This window comes from Nannobrachium achirus, assembly GCF_963921795.1.
Source record: "Nannobrachium achirus genome assembly, chromosome: 11".
NCBI lineage: Eukaryota > Metazoa > Chordata > Actinopteri > Myctophiformes > Myctophidae > Nannobrachium > Nannobrachium achirus.
The window spans coordinates 17,975,864-17,992,654 of record NC_137820.1 but is presented as its reverse complement, the minus strand read 5'-3'; the positions used below and the strand labels follow the sequence as shown (position 1 = coordinate 17,992,654).

The following is a 16,791-nucleotide window of genomic DNA, read 5'->3' as shown; positions in this document are numbered from 1 at the left end:
TCATTTAGCTGGGGACCCCCTCAAGGACCCCTGGGGTCCTTGAGAACCAATGCACTAGTTGATGGGGTAGCCTACGGTACAGTACCACAAACCGACCATGGACACAATAATCCAACCAAGTGTTGCTTGGGGAATATAGATAGGCCTATATAATGTAGGCTATAATAATAACGTAGCACCAATGCCCGTTAATCTTACATTTTTAATTTGTTTCTTTTGCCCCTTATATAGGTCTTATATCAGCCAGTTAGATTATTGTCCGTTATTAGCCTACAATACCCATCATAGCAGACGTATTATCGCGGTGTGTAGCCTACGCTTACATCTGACAGAAGCCATCTTCTTGGGCATCTAAAGAGGATGCTAGAAATAACATATGCTCATTGCTCACTGTTTAGTCAAGTGTAAATGTGGTTCGCAAGCTTCAACGAAGCATTTAAAATGACCGATAAAAAAGACACAGCTATAGCTGGATGAGATGCGAGCTATGTAATTTAACCAATTATCTGTCTTTTGTTATCCACCATAGGAAAATAATGATTAAAATGGTTGGTTGGTCAACAAAGACATATCAGATGAAATGACGGATGAAAACACCATTATCAAATATAGCCTAAAATATAAAATACAATAAATATGTCGTGATGTTATTAAAAAAATATATAGGCTATATATAATTTCAATGTATAGTGTATTCAAAATAAGTCGCTCGTTACTCACATCCCAGAGCTCACGACGAATTGTCAGATATGATGTGCAGAAATTGTGGTAAGAAACGGGCTACTACAACGGGACTACGGGAGGATTTCAGGCGGAAAGAAAAGTTGTTCTCCTCGTATTTGCTTTCCCTCTATTTTTATGCTGCTTGGAGAGAATCAAATCTCAGTGGAAGAGACGATAGAGCTAGGCATCAGAATAACAGAGCTGCACTTGGCTCGAGAAGCGCTTTATCGGGACCTGCGCGGTTCACGTGACTATGCTTACAACCCCCACCGACGTCATGGTGACATTCTCTCACAGCCACCCGAGTCTCGGGAGTCTTGTAGGGGTCCCTTAATATTTTGTTATATTATTATTATTATTATTATTTCAAACGTAAAAAAAAATGAATTCAAAACACCCCCCTCCCCCCCAATAATTTCATGAAGGAATAAAATAAATTCCATAAATTAGAAAACAAATGTTTAACAAGTAGTGAAAATAGACGATCTACAAGCTATCCCCATAATATTTTCTGATCGGCATACCAATCAGGACATTCAGGAGAAAGAACCCACTTCCAATTTTATAGCCTGTTTAGGCTATTGTTTTTTTTTTTAGATTTTTTTTTTACCACCGCATCTAGTCTTGTTGTCTACTTGCGACTCTCAAGATATGGAGAAAATAATATAAAGAGCTGCCTGGAGCATCTTTTATTGATTAGCACGTTGACGTTTTTAACAAAAAAGAAGAAAAAAGTCCCTTAATACAGCACGAAAGTGTCGCACTAGTCAAAACATACCAGCATAGATTTGTTTTTTTCTGTCTCTCTGCTGCCATGGTGTGGTTAATATTGAAAACACAGTTTTGTTCCATCTCGGAAACAAACCCCTGAACAGACAGGATCACTTCAACCAGATAGCTATGGAATAAACTCTAGTATTGAGTTTAGACTAGAGTAAGCCACCAGTAGACCTATGGTCCTTTTGGGGTGTGTTATTAAGCATTACTAATTTGTGTAGTCTTTTTCTCATTTTTTTCTTTTTATAGGGAGTTAAATTCTAGAAGAGGGCTGCAAACGTATTCTACTGTAGCAACGCCATTTGACGAATCAAATATCAGCTGTATTTCACTGGGTGAAAATGCAAGACCTACCGAGATTTGAACTCGGATCGCTGGATTCAGAGTCCAGAGTGCTAACCATTACACCATAGAACCTTAGCAACTCACCTATTATACATAAAAAAAATGTTAGCAAGATCAACAACATATGTGTGTGAGTTTATAATGTGTTATTTGTATTGGAGCTCTATTAAAAGTAAACAGACAGATTAACATAGCAGTCCAAGAGCCATACCAAATGTATTTTCAAATGGGTTTGCCTTTCTTGACGTTTTATTGGAGGATTTAGGTGTTGAAACAAAATTGTTAACCTATCAAACACTGTGACTGTAGAGGTCGCTGTTGCAAGTTCTCGCAATATTATCTGTTGGTTTGCGTCTGGCGTCTGGCCACGCACAGCACACACGACACGCACACACACACACACGCACGCACGCACGCACGCACACACACACACACACACACACACACACACACACAGTAGAGCAGATGATTCACAGCAAGGGGAAAAGCAGGCTGTTCCTCCTGAGAAGACTGAGATCGTTTGGGGTGTGCAATAGGATGCTACAGATGTTCTATCAGTCTGTCATGGCAAGTGTCCTCTTTTTTGGCATAACATGCTGGGGTGGCAACAACAGAGCAGGTGACACGTTTAACCTAAACAGACTGGTGAAGAAAGCTGGCTCTGTCGTTGGGTCCTCTCTGCAGGGGGTGGAGGAAGTAACCAAGGTGCGCACTGGGAAGAAGCTAGATTCCATCTTGGAGAACTCCTCCCACCCCCTCCATCTAGAGATCACCAGTTACTGGAGTAAGAGAGGAAACGACCGCTTTACCTACCCAGTACGGAGATGTGAGAGATTAGGAAAATCTTTTGTACCGGCTGCCCTTAAGCTGTACAACGAGACACATAACGGACGCTTGAAAAGGTCTCCCTTCCTAACTTAGACTTCGGAACCATTGCTGTATTGACTCTAAGGAACAATTGCTGTATTGACTTTGAACTCTAAGGACCTTCGAGGAAGAGTGCTCAGGTGCGCCTTGCGGTGACACGCTTCCTAGTTTCTTCGTTTTTTCGCACTGATTTTTGACACTGCACTATTAGGTTGTTAGTGTTGGTAGTTTCTGAGTATTTTTGCTTTGTTTAACAATGACAGTGAGATACTTGTTTGCACTAACTAGCATTGACTGCTATGGTCTCTTTTGCAAGACACTTTATGTATATATACTTATATATTATTCGCCCCCCCTCTATTGATGCACCTTCTCCTTATTGGTACTGTACTGCTCTTGTCTTTGTTTTTGTTTTTTTTCCCTCTTATCTATCTTTCTTACCTCTCTGTAACTTTGTAAATAACTGTATACTGCTGTGCTACTACTGGACAACTAAATTTCCCCCTTGGGATAATAAAGGTATCTATCTATCTAGATGTGTGAAGATTAAAAAAAAAATCATCATCTTTATTGTCATGTTACTATTATGTCACAGGTTTAAAGGTGTAAAGCATTGTTGTTGGTTGATTGTTTTTGTCCTCTGTTCCTATTGTTATTATTATTTCTTATTTGTATACACACTGCTGAGGAAGTTATGTGCTGGCAGGTGATTTATTGTACAGTATGTACACACTGTGACAATATAAACAACTTGAACTTCAACCTTTGAGTTGGCTGAAATTTCAAAACAGTGACCTCTGGGGTCACAGATTCCAATGGGTCACCAAATTAGGTGTAACACGACACTAACGTCGCAAACGGGCCGCCCATTGCTGGGTCACTGGGTGTGTGCCTGCTAGCTTGCTAGGCTAGCCTTCAGTGTTGTTTGGACCGAGGAGTAGGGAAAGAGATACGGTCCTATCGGCTTAGCATTTTTGCACGACATCAACACTGACAGGTCGAAAAAACGCCGTAGAAGATGGGGACTAGAGATGACGAATACGACTACCTGTTCAAAGGTAACTTTACCCCAATTATTACAAACTGACAACGACAAAAATCGCCCAAAAATCCGACCAAAAGTGGCTAGCGTTAGCTATTAGGCTATGACAAACCTGGCTAATTTGGGGATGCTCGATTTATGCCTTTCGAAATGGAGACGAATAGTTTTGTTTCATGCTGTCGAGAATTCTGAAACCCCGCCCGGCTTAGTTACACCCGGTTCATAAAAGACCACCGAAGGGCTCGAGGTTTTATGCGTACTTTATTGCTTCATTATAACCCTAGCTTCAACTATCTGACCGTTACATTAATAGCAGTTATCGTGAAGAATACACAGAAGTGTTCCACCATACAGATAATGGTTAAAATTATACAATCATTGACATATGAGTTGGCTTCATGTGTCACTGCAGACCGGTTATCCACAACTATCCATCAGACAGTGAGTAAGACTTCCGGTCTGAAATCATCACTGCTGTGTTTGTGGGGGTGGTAATGGTGGCAAAGAGAAAGAAATGGTCTGTTGGCTTGGGTTAAAAGACCACTTAACCCATTTTCAACCTATCTTCATATAATTTGTCTTCCCTATTTATTTGTATAAGATCATAAGATGGTATGGTACCATTTGTGTCTATCGCTCTGTGTAAGTCACAAACAGGACTGTGTGTGGACTGTGGACAGTTCAGAAGCTTGCCTACTGTTGATGTCACTGGTCAGGTTTGGTCTTTTCAAACTTTACATTTAAAAAAAAAAATAATACAGTGGCTTCCATTTCAGCATGCTAACTTACCTGTTTCTATTGGCTTGGCCTTGGATTCTCCATTGATGATGTCATTGGTAGGCAGGTTTCCTGTACTGTACTTTTATGTTTCCTTGAAGGGGCACTCCACCACTTTTCAACCTATGTTCATATAATTGGTCCTCACTCAAAAATAGCTTTTATCTTTTTTTTTTTTTTTTTTTCTCAGAGGAGGGCTGTGGGCAGGTCAGAAACCCATTGTCTTGTGACATCATCGATTGCCAATCCAGTTTATAGAAACTGCAGGCTTTCTATTCCTGAAAAGTTGCAATTTTAAAGTGGAAGCCATTGTTCTCGCGATAATAAAAATCTAAATATTTTTTTTCAAAAAATATTGATTAAATATTTTTGGGGGAAAATGATGATGTCACAAGACGATGGATTCTGACTTCCCACAGCTCTCCTAGGAGACTTGGACTGAGTAGATTTTTTTTTATATTTTATCATGAACATTAGTGAGGACCTATTATATGAAGACAGGTTGAAAAGTGGTGAACTACTCCTTTAATGAAACTAGCCCTTACCCGTTCAAAGATATGAGTGCAGTGTGTGGATTATGGGATGTGCACTGTGCACACAGTATATGAGGGATGGAAAGTAACTTTAACTGGTGCTTGCATGCTAATATGTAGGAGCATCAATGTAAGAAATACCCGTTCCATTTAACGGCTACAGAGATACTGTGTACCGATCTGCATGATTTTGGACAACATCTGTAACAGGGCCAGAACCCCCCCCCCGCCCGCCCCCCCTGCCCGCCCGCCTGCCCGCCTGCACACACACACACTCCCCCCCCCCCCCCCCCCCCCCCCCCCCCCCCCGTGTGTGTGTGTGTGTGTGTGTGGGTTTGTGTGTGATTGTGCATGGCCTGAACAACAGCGCCCCTCCCTTAACATGTGTGGTCACAAAAGGTACTGTAGGCTAAATAGATATAGATACACCATAAAAATGCAATTATACAGCATACGATTTGTGAAAGTGACAAACGGGCTTCACAGTTATGTCAGGTGTGTTCATATGCTGATGGTGATGCGATTTCAGATCAATTGCTCCAGCCACTGAGGAGAAACGCGGTTTCAGACAGACAGACAGACAGACAGACAGACAGACATTCAGAAAATTATATGTTAGATATACCATTCTCTAGCCCCGTTTACCTTTTTTGTATTAGGAAGTCGGTAACAAGGGTCCCTTGCCGCTGTCTCGGCACTTTGTGATAGGCACGCCGACCACTCTCTGGTCTTGTACGAATACAGCGTCGCTCAGATGTTGTAGAGATTCTTTAAAGATATCCAGAACTGCACTAGGACTAGGAGACCGCGGAAACGTGTGCGAAGCGGCGCTAATCGGCGATGCCGTTAAGTATTTTTAATCTTTGTGTGAAAATTTTGCAGCTTTTTCTAAACGGTCTCTCGCTTCCCCATTACGTCACATGTCCCGCCTCCCCACGGTGTGGTTGGCTTAACTTGGCTACGCGCACTGAAACACGCTGCTACTACCAGCTAGCCAACCACAGCGAGGGAGGCGGGACATGTGATGTAATAGGGAAGCGAGATACATTTTGGAAAAAGCTGCTAAATTTTCACACAAAGATTAAAAATACTTAACGGCATCGCCGATTAGCACTGCTTCGCACACGTTTCCGCGGTCTCCTAGTCCTAGTGCAGTTCTGGATATCTTTAAAGAATCTCTACAACATCTGAGCGACACTGTATTCGTCCAAGACCAGACAATGGTCGGCGTGCGCAGCGGCAAGTGCGCAGCGGCAAGGGACCCTTGTTACCGACTTCCCAATACAAAAAAGGTAAACAAGGGTCCCGAAAGGGGCTAACTATTCTCATACTGTTGTATGAGAACAGCTCAGGCTTTTAAATAGGCACCAGTTGCAAAGAATCTGTCAAGCAAGATGCATTTCTTAAATATTTTGTATCTATTTTAATTCCAGACAACATGGCTAGTTTCAAGTTGGAACAGGGATAAAAACAATAGCTCTTGTTTGTTTGGTCCTCTTTTATTTTATGTTAACATGAAGTCAGTCTGTGATTGTAACCTGTTGCAGAACAAAAATATTCAAAATCTGCATCTGGTTTCAGCTAATCTGGGTTCCCAGAAGTTTTTCACTTTTTCGCCACAGCCAATACATTTTCTCTACATCTTGTCAAAAAGGTTGATACTCTTTGAGTCTAATGCAATAGTAAAGAAGTCTCTTGGGTTTAGAATGGTAGAAGAAGAAGATGTTACATAACTTAGGCTACATATTAGACAAACTATCTGGAGAGAGTACGGCAGTAAGGTAATGCCACTTATACTAGTGATGACTGTTCCATTCAGGTAAAACAAAGTCAGGGACAGGGTGCTGTACTATAGTGTTGACTCACTGGAAAAAGTCTGCCACATGGCTGTGGCTCAGGATGTAGAGCAGGTCGCCCAATGATCCTTGGGTCGGTGGTTTGAATCCCGGCTCCTCCTGACCACATGTCGAAGTGTCCTTGGACACTCAACCCCACATTGCCCCCAATGAGTCGGTCGGTGTTAGCTTGCCACCATTGCTTTGTGAATGTGGGAAGTGAGGAAATGAATGAACCATTGTAAAGCGAATTGAGTACTAAGAAAAGTGCTATAAATATGTAATTCATTACACTAAAGGGAACACAGTTTTCATTAGTCATAAATGTCTTGGCAATGAATTTCACATTTTTTGGGATCTATTGTTAACTCAATCAATTAGTTGGTTCGTAACAGGTTCCATACATAGTACCCATTTATTTCCTATTTTAGTTATCAAATTAGAAATTGTGAATGTATTTATTATTGATTAAATTTAGCCTAAGATTAATAGTAGTGCTCTTTAGGTTGTACATAGTGTCTACTGTCTGCCCTGAGACTGGGAGATCAGGGTTTTGATTCCCCGGCCCAGTCATAACAAAGACCATAGAAATGAGACCCAGTACCTCCCTGGTTGGCACTCAGCATAAGGGGTTGGGTTGGGGTAAGCTCCTGTGCCCTATGGGCTTCATGGCTCGACAAGGCTTACTTACCTTTACAGTAGGCTAACAAAATGTTACATAACTTCCGACAAGAAATTTAAAGAGTTTTTAAAACAACACAAATTCTTGCAGTGGTACTGATTGGAGACTCTGGTGTGGGGAAGAGCAACCTGTTGTCTCGCTTCACCCGTAACGAGTTCAACTTGGAGAGCAAGAGTACCATTGGAGTGGAGTTTGCCACTCGCAGCATCCAGGTTGACGGCAAGACTGTGAAAGCTCAGATATGGGATACCGCTGGACAGGAACGCTACAGAGCCATCACCTCTGCGTAAGTGAGCTTCAAACACCCATAGTACAGCATAAATATGTTGCACGCATGTTCCAGAAAGGCTTTTGAAAATATATTTCAGATCCTGGATAAACATCTTGGTACAAATATAATATGGCCACTAAAATAAATTCCTCACATATTTGAGTGTCCAAAGCATATCATAACTATTCTGTATATTTTAAACATGTTTGGACAGTTCTGTGGAAAAGGTTTGTTTTGTCTTTATCACTGTTGGCCTCCTCAGATATTACCGTGGGGCGGTGGGGGCGCTACTTGTGTACGACATCGCCAAACACCTGACATATGAAAACGTGGAGCGCTGGCTTAAGGAACTGAGGGACCATGCTGACACAAACATTGTCATCATGCTGGTGGGCAATAAAAGTGACCTGCGACATCTCAGGGCTGTTCCCACTGATGAGGCGCGGGCATTTGCAGGTGAGGCAGTTCTACACCTAGTCACCTACCAAGTTATAATTAACCAATTTAGAACGGGTACACGTTATTGTCTATCATTGTTTTATGCTTTAACTATTGAAAAATAGCAGATATACAAGCTCACAGCGCGGCACCGAGTGCCGCACTGCAAGCTTGTAGATCTGCTATTTTAGAAAAATCGGAAAAATTAGAATTTTGACCCGATGCTATAAGTGTCTTTTGAATCCTTCTAAGATTTTTTGAAAAATCCATGTTTCTATGTCAGCAATCTGGCCAGCCATCGTCAAAGAAAAGGTCCTTTTCACTTAAATGGAGCTCAGTTAGTCTGTTCTTGAGAGACTACTATGTCAGTGGTTCTCAAACCTTTTCATTTGAAGGACCCCCAAAATGATATTTATTTGGCCACGTTCGCTTTGAAAATACATATATTCAAAGATTTGCACACATTTTCACGACTTTTTCAAAAATAGCAGATCTACAAGCTCGCAGCACAAGCTCTTGTAGATCTGCTATTTCCACTATATTTTTACTTATATCTGAACATTTTTTAACGTGGAAACGATTATGACGATTATGTGAAACAATTGCGATTAGACGATTATTTAATAATTGTGACAGCTCTAGAACTGTGCGTCTCCAGTCTGTGTTCGCATGTGGATCTCACTCTTCATGTGGCCAACTTGTGACTTCAGTCATATGACGTCAGTCGTCATGATATACTGTAGCTATGTGCAGTGTTGGGTTACGATAGTCTCTCATGCATGCATGTCAATAAACAGAGACTGTCTTTCTGCTGCCATGCACCTCTCTCACTGACCAAAACTAAAGGGACTCGCAACATGCGTCAGGCAGTGAGCAAAACGCATTTCAAATCACATTGATTGACTGGTAATATAAACTTAACTGACACAAGTTTTAATAACCAGACTTGACAGCAAAAGTTAAGAATCAAGTGCTGGATCCTTCTGAGACTGGAAGAACATGCGTTCTTGTGTCATCAGGCATCCAAATGCACAGTGAGGATTTGCAGAAATTAAAGCTAGTTTCATTTTCGTTTTTACGAATATATATATATATATATATATATATATATAAATGTACATAGATGATAAATAGACAACTAGGTAAGCTAAAGCGATTCCCTCTAACCTCTGCTCTCCGCTCCATTCAGTACCAGGGGACTGTGTACTGTTTTGTAGCCTAGTCACGTGGGAATCAATGCAACAAGAATCATTATTAGAATGGCCCAAATTGACTAACATCACACATGTTTTAATTTGGCTATATTTGGAGAGTTGAATTCTTGAGGAGGCAGACAATTATACTGTATTACATTTATTTAGCTAAATGAAATGACAAATATCGCCCCAAAAATTGGCCAATGAAAACAACCTACGATTAGACTCATACAATCGCAGATTGCCAATAATATTCACCATATTTATTGTCCAACGTTACTTGATCCTACTACAGCGTCACACAAAAGCAGCGAAAGTAGCAGATATGCAAGCTCAAAATGCGGAAGCAACGCATTTTGAGCTTGTCAATTTGCTCCTTTAAAAAATATATATATCCTGAAAAGTAACATTTTTGGACATGTGAGGTTTCCACCTGACAGACTATGCAGTATTGTTGTATATTTTTGACACTTTTTGCTGCAAGTACAGTATACTTGCATACTGCAGAGGGGACATTTCATCTGTCAGTGGTTTAAGGAGGTGATAGAATCTTGGCTGTGTAAGTGATGAGACCTATCTAGCTTGTACTGTGGCTGTATGTCAGGGAATTCTTTTTATTATTATTATTGTCTTGAAGTCCTAACATACAAAGGGAATAATTTCATGTTTTGTGTTTCTTTTCTCTCACAGAGAAAAATGGTCTGTCATTTCTGGAGACATCAGCGTTGGATTCCACTAATGTGGAGACAGCCTTCCAGACCATTCTCACTGGTGAGATTGTTTGATTTAGATGATTTCTCCATAGAATTTTAGTTGGCTTAGATGAACCTCTCTGAACTCAAACTGTGTTAAAACCTCTAATTGCATTATCATTTAGGATTATGCTACATCAAATCAGATTTGCATACCAATGCGTTAGCAGCAGCGTCTATCCTCATAGATGCAGAAGGGAGTGTCTGTATCGAAGGCCCGACTTGGATGAATGCCAGTTATGCATCAGGAATGGCTAATCAAAGATCTGGCCTCGCTTGTGCTTTGTAGGTTCACAGTTTCTTTTACCAGGACGTGACCACAATAAAGATCTGCAGCTGTGCTCTGCTATAGAGCAGACTTGGCCCTTTTGCTACACGCACAGCAGAGAGTAATCAAGCTATAGATGTTTAATCTGCAACGCTATCAGCGTTTATGCAGTGGTAATATTACATAAGCTTCCTATTGGGCTGGGTGGCATTATTGGAAAAATACAAAGCACACCTCAAGAAAGGTAGATTTATGCCACGCGTGTGTGAGTGACATTAATTGCATTCTCTCTCCCTTCCTCTCTCCACACAGAGATTTACCGCATCGTCTCTCAGAAGCAAATGTCCGACAGACGGGACAATGACATGTCACCTAGCAACAATGTGGTAAACATCCAGGTGCAGCCCACGGAGAACAAACCAAAGATGCAGTGTTGTCAGAGCATCTAGCAGTGCTCGGCCCCTTTCCCCCACTGAGGGTCTGCCTCTCTGGAAGAAAAAAGAAATGACTGTGCTTCTCAGATACAGCTGGTTGGCTGATACCAGGAGAAAGAAAAGCGAACTACCAGTTAGGTGTACGCTTCTTTTCCTCTGCCTCTATAAAGCTTTTATATAGCAACATTTTAATAATCAAATCTGCACAAAACGCATCAATATGTTGCCTGTAATAATCAACTTTTTTTTGTGTGTAAATCTCTACCTATGCATTTGACATGCATTCTCATCCTGGCTGTGTCTTTGGAGGCAGGGAGCTTTGACGGGTCAGAGCCTGGCAGTGTATGTCCTGTGGTAATATGGAAGTCTACGATTAGTAATCTGAGCAAAATTATCTTCCATTCTGCAATACTCCAAGTAGTATAGCTATTAATCACAATGTTGGTGGCTACATTGTGATGTTATCATCATGGGCTAAGGTGCTGCAGCATGCTTGCTCTGCTTTGGAATCTGAAATGAGTGAAGGGAGATACCAGCTTTCACCTTTTCAGTGATTTTGTTTTATTTTGGTTCCTCTGTAGGTTATTTTCTGTGTCTTGGAGTCCATATTTGCTTATAGCCAGGCTTGTTTAATTAACATATTTTAAAAGGGTATTCAGAAAACATTGACACATGTTGGTAAAAACATGTGCTGTGCAGTATTCAGCGGCTCCCAATATGTGTCAAGTAATTGTTTACAGCGATAGTCTTAAGTTCCATACCAGGCCATCTTACTACTGTGACCTTTGGTGTTGGTTCACATGATACTTGTTTGGGAGCATGCCATCAATTATTAGAGTTATTATCTAGTGTCAGAGTGCTGAGGCTTTTACCTTTGTACTACTTAATATTAGTTGATTGTAATTTAGGTGGTCTTGGAAATTAACCTTATTTTACTATTGCACTTATTTGTAAGACACTCCAGGTTAGAGCATCTGCCAAAATGACGTACCATGTAAATGTATTGTTTAAAAAGAACAAGAAGCAAGCCATTTCCCTCTAGAAAGCGGACACTGGATAATTGGGGGTGATGGACAATAGCTGGACAAAAACGCATGAATGGGATCCTACATATTGCTTGTAATGCAACATTTTAATTACATATCCAGTGATACACTATGCATCGAAACAGTTTTGTTTTTAATGATGCACTGGCACTATTGCGGGACCTCAGCTGCAACTACCACTGCATTTTAATGATTGTGGTGGTTACAGTGCCTTCCTAGTAGAATGTCATGTTGGGATGCCTTCATTTCACAAATGTGCTTTCTACTTTTAAGCTATTTCAATATCTCACTGTCAAAGTCCATCATTATGATCTCTTGGGAGTTAAACAGCCCTCATGGTGTTGTCTTTGTTCTGTTCCCTCTGATGCTGTGGGAGACCAACCAAATAGTCTTTGGCTGTTGGGGCTGTGTCAGGGATGCACAGTAAAACAATTAAAACAAACAAAGACCACTGTTGACTTGAGTTCTCAGGGTTCAAGGCAGAGAAACACACCCATCTAATCTCAGTTTGCTCCATTGTGGCCTTTCTGTTCCCCCATAAAACAAACGCAGGCTGTTGGCCCTCGCATTACTTTCTCCTCTGTCCTGAGGTTGTGTCTGGTCTCTTGGCTCTGCGAGTCACTGGCCACTGGCCTCCATTCCCGTTTAGTGGTTCATCAGTCAGGGAAGGTTGGCTAACGCAGCTACTGTAGGAACGATGTCCATTATCTCGGGAGCTCAGGAAACTCTGCTCCATACCACTGAGGACCAAACTGACCTTTCAAAACTCCCACCGTACAGGTGTGAAGTGGCTCACTGTGGCTTATCAAGTTTCCCTGTCGCCAATGTCAGCTGCAGGCAGCCGTTGTGAAAGCCTCGTCTTGAGTAGGTTCAAGGTTACTCACACTTTGACTATGTCACTTTTTGCACTAAACATGACACACTATATTACACTGAAAGCACTACAGATAAGGTTGTATTCATGTCGCCATGCTGATTAAAGTTAGATTCTGATTGAAAGAAAATATAAAAAATTAAGTAGCATATTTCTTTTTAAATGGTCAATGACCTGGTGTCAGACACCGGCCACCTGATTGTAAAACCTAGTTTATTGGCGATGCGTCATGTTTATCACTTGAAAATCAGTCATTTATGGTGCGCAACACCGTCATGCGATGAAGTTTAAATTAGGCTCAAGTAGGGTTGGGATCCTTTTACATTTTTTCCTTAACAATTCCCTTTTAACGGTCCGATTCCTTAACGATTCTTATAGGGGGTTCTAAATGGACCCTTACAGGTCTGTAACTCAGAGTGTGGAACCAAATGTGTACACTCTGAGTTATGGTGGTCCTTGAAATGAAAAGCTTTGAGAACCACCGGTATTGTAATTGTATAGCAGACGTGAAATCCATATAACCAGCTTTGGCAGTGATAAAACCCGTTCTGGAAACTGTTCCAAAACCTGAAGGAACCAATTCCAATTCCGATTCCTCAATGTTGTATCCCGGTTTCCCCGGTATCGAATCCCAACCCTAGGCTCAATATCTCATAACCCAGTACCTGTGGAAAGACTGCAGTGCTGTACTGTACTCTGAAGAGCTGCTTCCTAAAGGCTGCAGTCCTCTGTGTGTCTGGCCATTCAGTACCTATGATGTGAATGCACAGATGGTACTGGCATTGCCAGTTTGCTAGCTACATTGAATCGAATGATTTATGTCATGTGATTTCCTTTACCTTTCACATTTTGTCTCTACTTTGTTTTTATGTATGTGTATGCTGTATTTTAATTTCTTTGGTAATTTGTTTATTATAAATCATCCGCTATCCAGACCACTAATTACAATTGAAACTTCAAATAAAAAACTGTAACACATTTTTGTTAGTATTGTGTGACTGTGTGTAATACAATGTATGTATAAATGCTTGTTATCTTTTATCACCTCAATGTGCACATGGATTAAAGTTCTCAGTCGCCATGACAGATTACAGTAATTTGGATTCCAATGGAAGGCAGCAAGTATGGTATGTCTCCTATGAAAGCATGTTGCACAGCAAAAATAGCTGACGGATCTACAAGCTCTCAATGTGCAGATGAATTGAGCACTTGTAGATTGGCTATTTCCGCGTATAAATGCGACCTAACGGCTGTCTGTCTGTCCGTCTGACTGTCCGTCATGTCACACTTTTGCCCCTACTCTTTCTCTGGCCTATCGATGCCAAACTTTGCACACACTCCTTGGATGGCAAATCACGACCTCCAGCTGATTTCTCACATGGCCTTTTTCTAGCGCCACCATCAGGCTGATTTTTGCAAAACACATTTTTGGACACGGCTCCTACGGAATTTGGCCTAAAATCACATAAAGCAGTACACAGGATCTCTAAAGTCATGTCATCAACATGGATCTGTCCCATTTCCCATATTCCCTCCTGAGTGGCTACGATTGCCTTCTACATTTTGTGTATGCGTCGTGGTGGTCGCTTATCTCCCGATTAGGGAGTCTTACTGGTTTTAAGATTCAAGCATTTGAAGTGGTCAAACTACTAGCAATATGTTGGGAAGCATATTCCATAAAATGTTAATAGTCATTGATTATTCATATACTGTAAATGCAAACTTTAAAGCCTCAGTGTGATTCACCCGTTTGGTAGTATATAGAGCAGCAGGAACAACATGACTAAAACATCATACATTTACATATAGTGTTATTGTTTAGGAAACCGCGCTAGTGGGTGGTTGGGGTGCTCCTTTCACACGGTTTCACAAAATTCATAATTAGGACTCTGCCATAAAAAATAATTCAGTCATGAGATTTTATTGTACTTTAATCCATGAGGGCGGAAACCTTGTATGACATGAAAGAACAATGTATCGAATGTCAATGTTATTTAGTCACAACAAGCTATTTTTAATACTTTTCATTGGTTAAATATTTATATATAATATAATGATTAAGTCACAGACCCACTTTCAAACTGGCATCTCTATTTTTGGCACGTCGTTATAAGCAAACATTTTCAAGAAGAGCAGATCTACAAGCTCACAACTCATCACAATGCAGTGCGTTGTGACCTTGTAGATCAGCTATTATAAATACTGCCGTATGACAAAGTATAAAATACGGCCTTAATTAATGAAGGAAAAAAAACAACTGGAAATACAAGGTTTCTGCCGACATTGGCGATAGTTTTACCAATGAATAATCCCTGAATGATCCTGCTGGATGTTTTCTGTACACAGTTGGAAAGAGGTTTTGGTTATGATGGCCTAGCCTTTTCTGCACAACATAATTATATTATGTAACAGAGCCAAAAGCAGTTGATAAGTAGTTAATTTCAGTGCTTCACCCATTTTGTTTCATCAAATCATAATGGACATAAACTTGGACAGTTAAGGATTTCTGGTTTCTTATGGTGCAATCTGTCAGGGGTATGCTGATCCACGTTCAACATACTGTAGCCTGTCCTGAAATTGCACTGTTGGCTATTCTTTACAGAGCCTGCAATGATATGCTGGTTGGAATACATGATATTATATGAATAGTCCCTCTATAAGCGTCAGTTGCTACTGCAGATTAGGGGAGCAGTGCTGTCCTTTTATTAACCAATGCCATGACACAAGAAACTCTAGGACATAAATGCCTGACTGACACAGGCTTTTTGATGGCAGCATAGGCTTTTAATCTTCAATTTATATATACAAAAACATCAAGCAGCATTGAAATGACAGTAACTAGAAACACCTCCCCAGAAGGAGAAAAAAAGCAGACACGTGAACACATGATCAACAGTCACCACACTGGTCTAAGATGGCATAATGTCAAATACTAATATAACTCTGTCTCCGGCCATCGATTGTCAGCATGTTATTGCTTCTACAGAGGTTGAGATGGAATTCACATAGTGAATGAATAAGTTTAATTCAATAGAGCAGTAAAAAGTTATGTAGCCTCGTAAAAACGTATAACATTTTACACTGGATTTTTACACATGGTTCCCATTGTGATTACTGCACAGGGTATTTGTGGCTCTTGAATAAGTAAGATTATCTTAAATTATTTGCAATTTGCAAATTTACAGAAAGACAGGAAGTTTGTGGGGTGGGGAGAGAGAAAGAGAGTACCATTTAACTTGAGAAACTGCACAAATTACACTGATCATCTCACAAGATAAATTGTGTTATCTACATCATAGGGTATCCATAATCTGATCATGCTTGTCTTTTTTTTATATTTTAGAGTCACATTAACAAAATTCACCATCACTTAATATAAATAAATAAATGCAAATTGCATTATAAATACCTAAACAAAGGCTAAAGCAATCCCTTCATAACACCTACGATTTTAAATACAGTGTATGTACGCTCGGAAACAACTGAGAAGAATGCCTTCACATCATTTAGAAAGCAACACACAGTCAAATTACATTGGTGTGGGACAGATCCGAACATGACCCACACGTGTAAATCAATGATTTGGAAATTCTGGTGAATGCAGGTTCAGCACCCTCATTTACAAAATAAATAACAGTCCTGTAGTGTTTAGAGTTTAGACAGGATTCAAGTTAGTAGCTCTGTGATCATTTTAAACAATGATCGATACAATATCTCATTATTGTTATCCATGCTTCATAAGTTTGGACAGTTAACACACCATCCCAAACCATAAACTCTGCTATATGTTGTGAATCTCTGTGCCGTACTATACCTACCTGCGTGTGAAGAAACCTGCTTCTCTGTTGAGGGGATATATTATGAACACTTGATTGCCCTTGAATGATAAGCTTGTCTATAACAAGGGCTAAAAATAGGTGAGGATTGCTCC

General features: G+C 40.5%; 1 protein-coding gene across 1 annotated transcript; it reads left to right on the top strand.

The window, feature by feature from the left end:
• Positions 1-3,632: 3,632 nt before the first annotated feature.
• Positions 3,633-13,941, top strand: rab11a (RAB11a, member RAS oncogene family). The gene is made up of 5 exons (XM_080737541.1): positions 3,633-3,770; positions 7,672-7,867; positions 8,115-8,308; positions 10,177-10,257; positions 10,819-13,941. Exons 1-5 carry the CDS (start codon positions 3,731-3,733, stop codon positions 10,953-10,955), a joined length of 648 nt encoding a protein of 215 aa, XP_080593667.1. The 5' UTR covers positions 3,633-3,730; the 3' UTR covers positions 10,956-13,941.
• Positions 13,942-16,791: the final 2,850 nt, after the last annotated feature.

Excerpts from the sequence above, each read along its gene's own strand:
- rab11a (XM_080737541.1), top strand. The coding sequence starts at position 3,731 with ATGGGGACTAGAGATGACGAATACGACTACCTGTTCAAAG. Across the intron at positions 3,771-7,671 it reads ATACGACTACCTGTTCAAAG|TGGTACTGATTGGAGACTCT; the intron begins GTAACTTTACCC and ends AAATTCTTGCAG. Across the intron at positions 10,258-10,818 it reads CTTCCAGACCATTCTCACTG|AGATTTACCGCATCGTCTCT; the intron begins GTGAGATTGTTT and ends CTCTCCACACAG.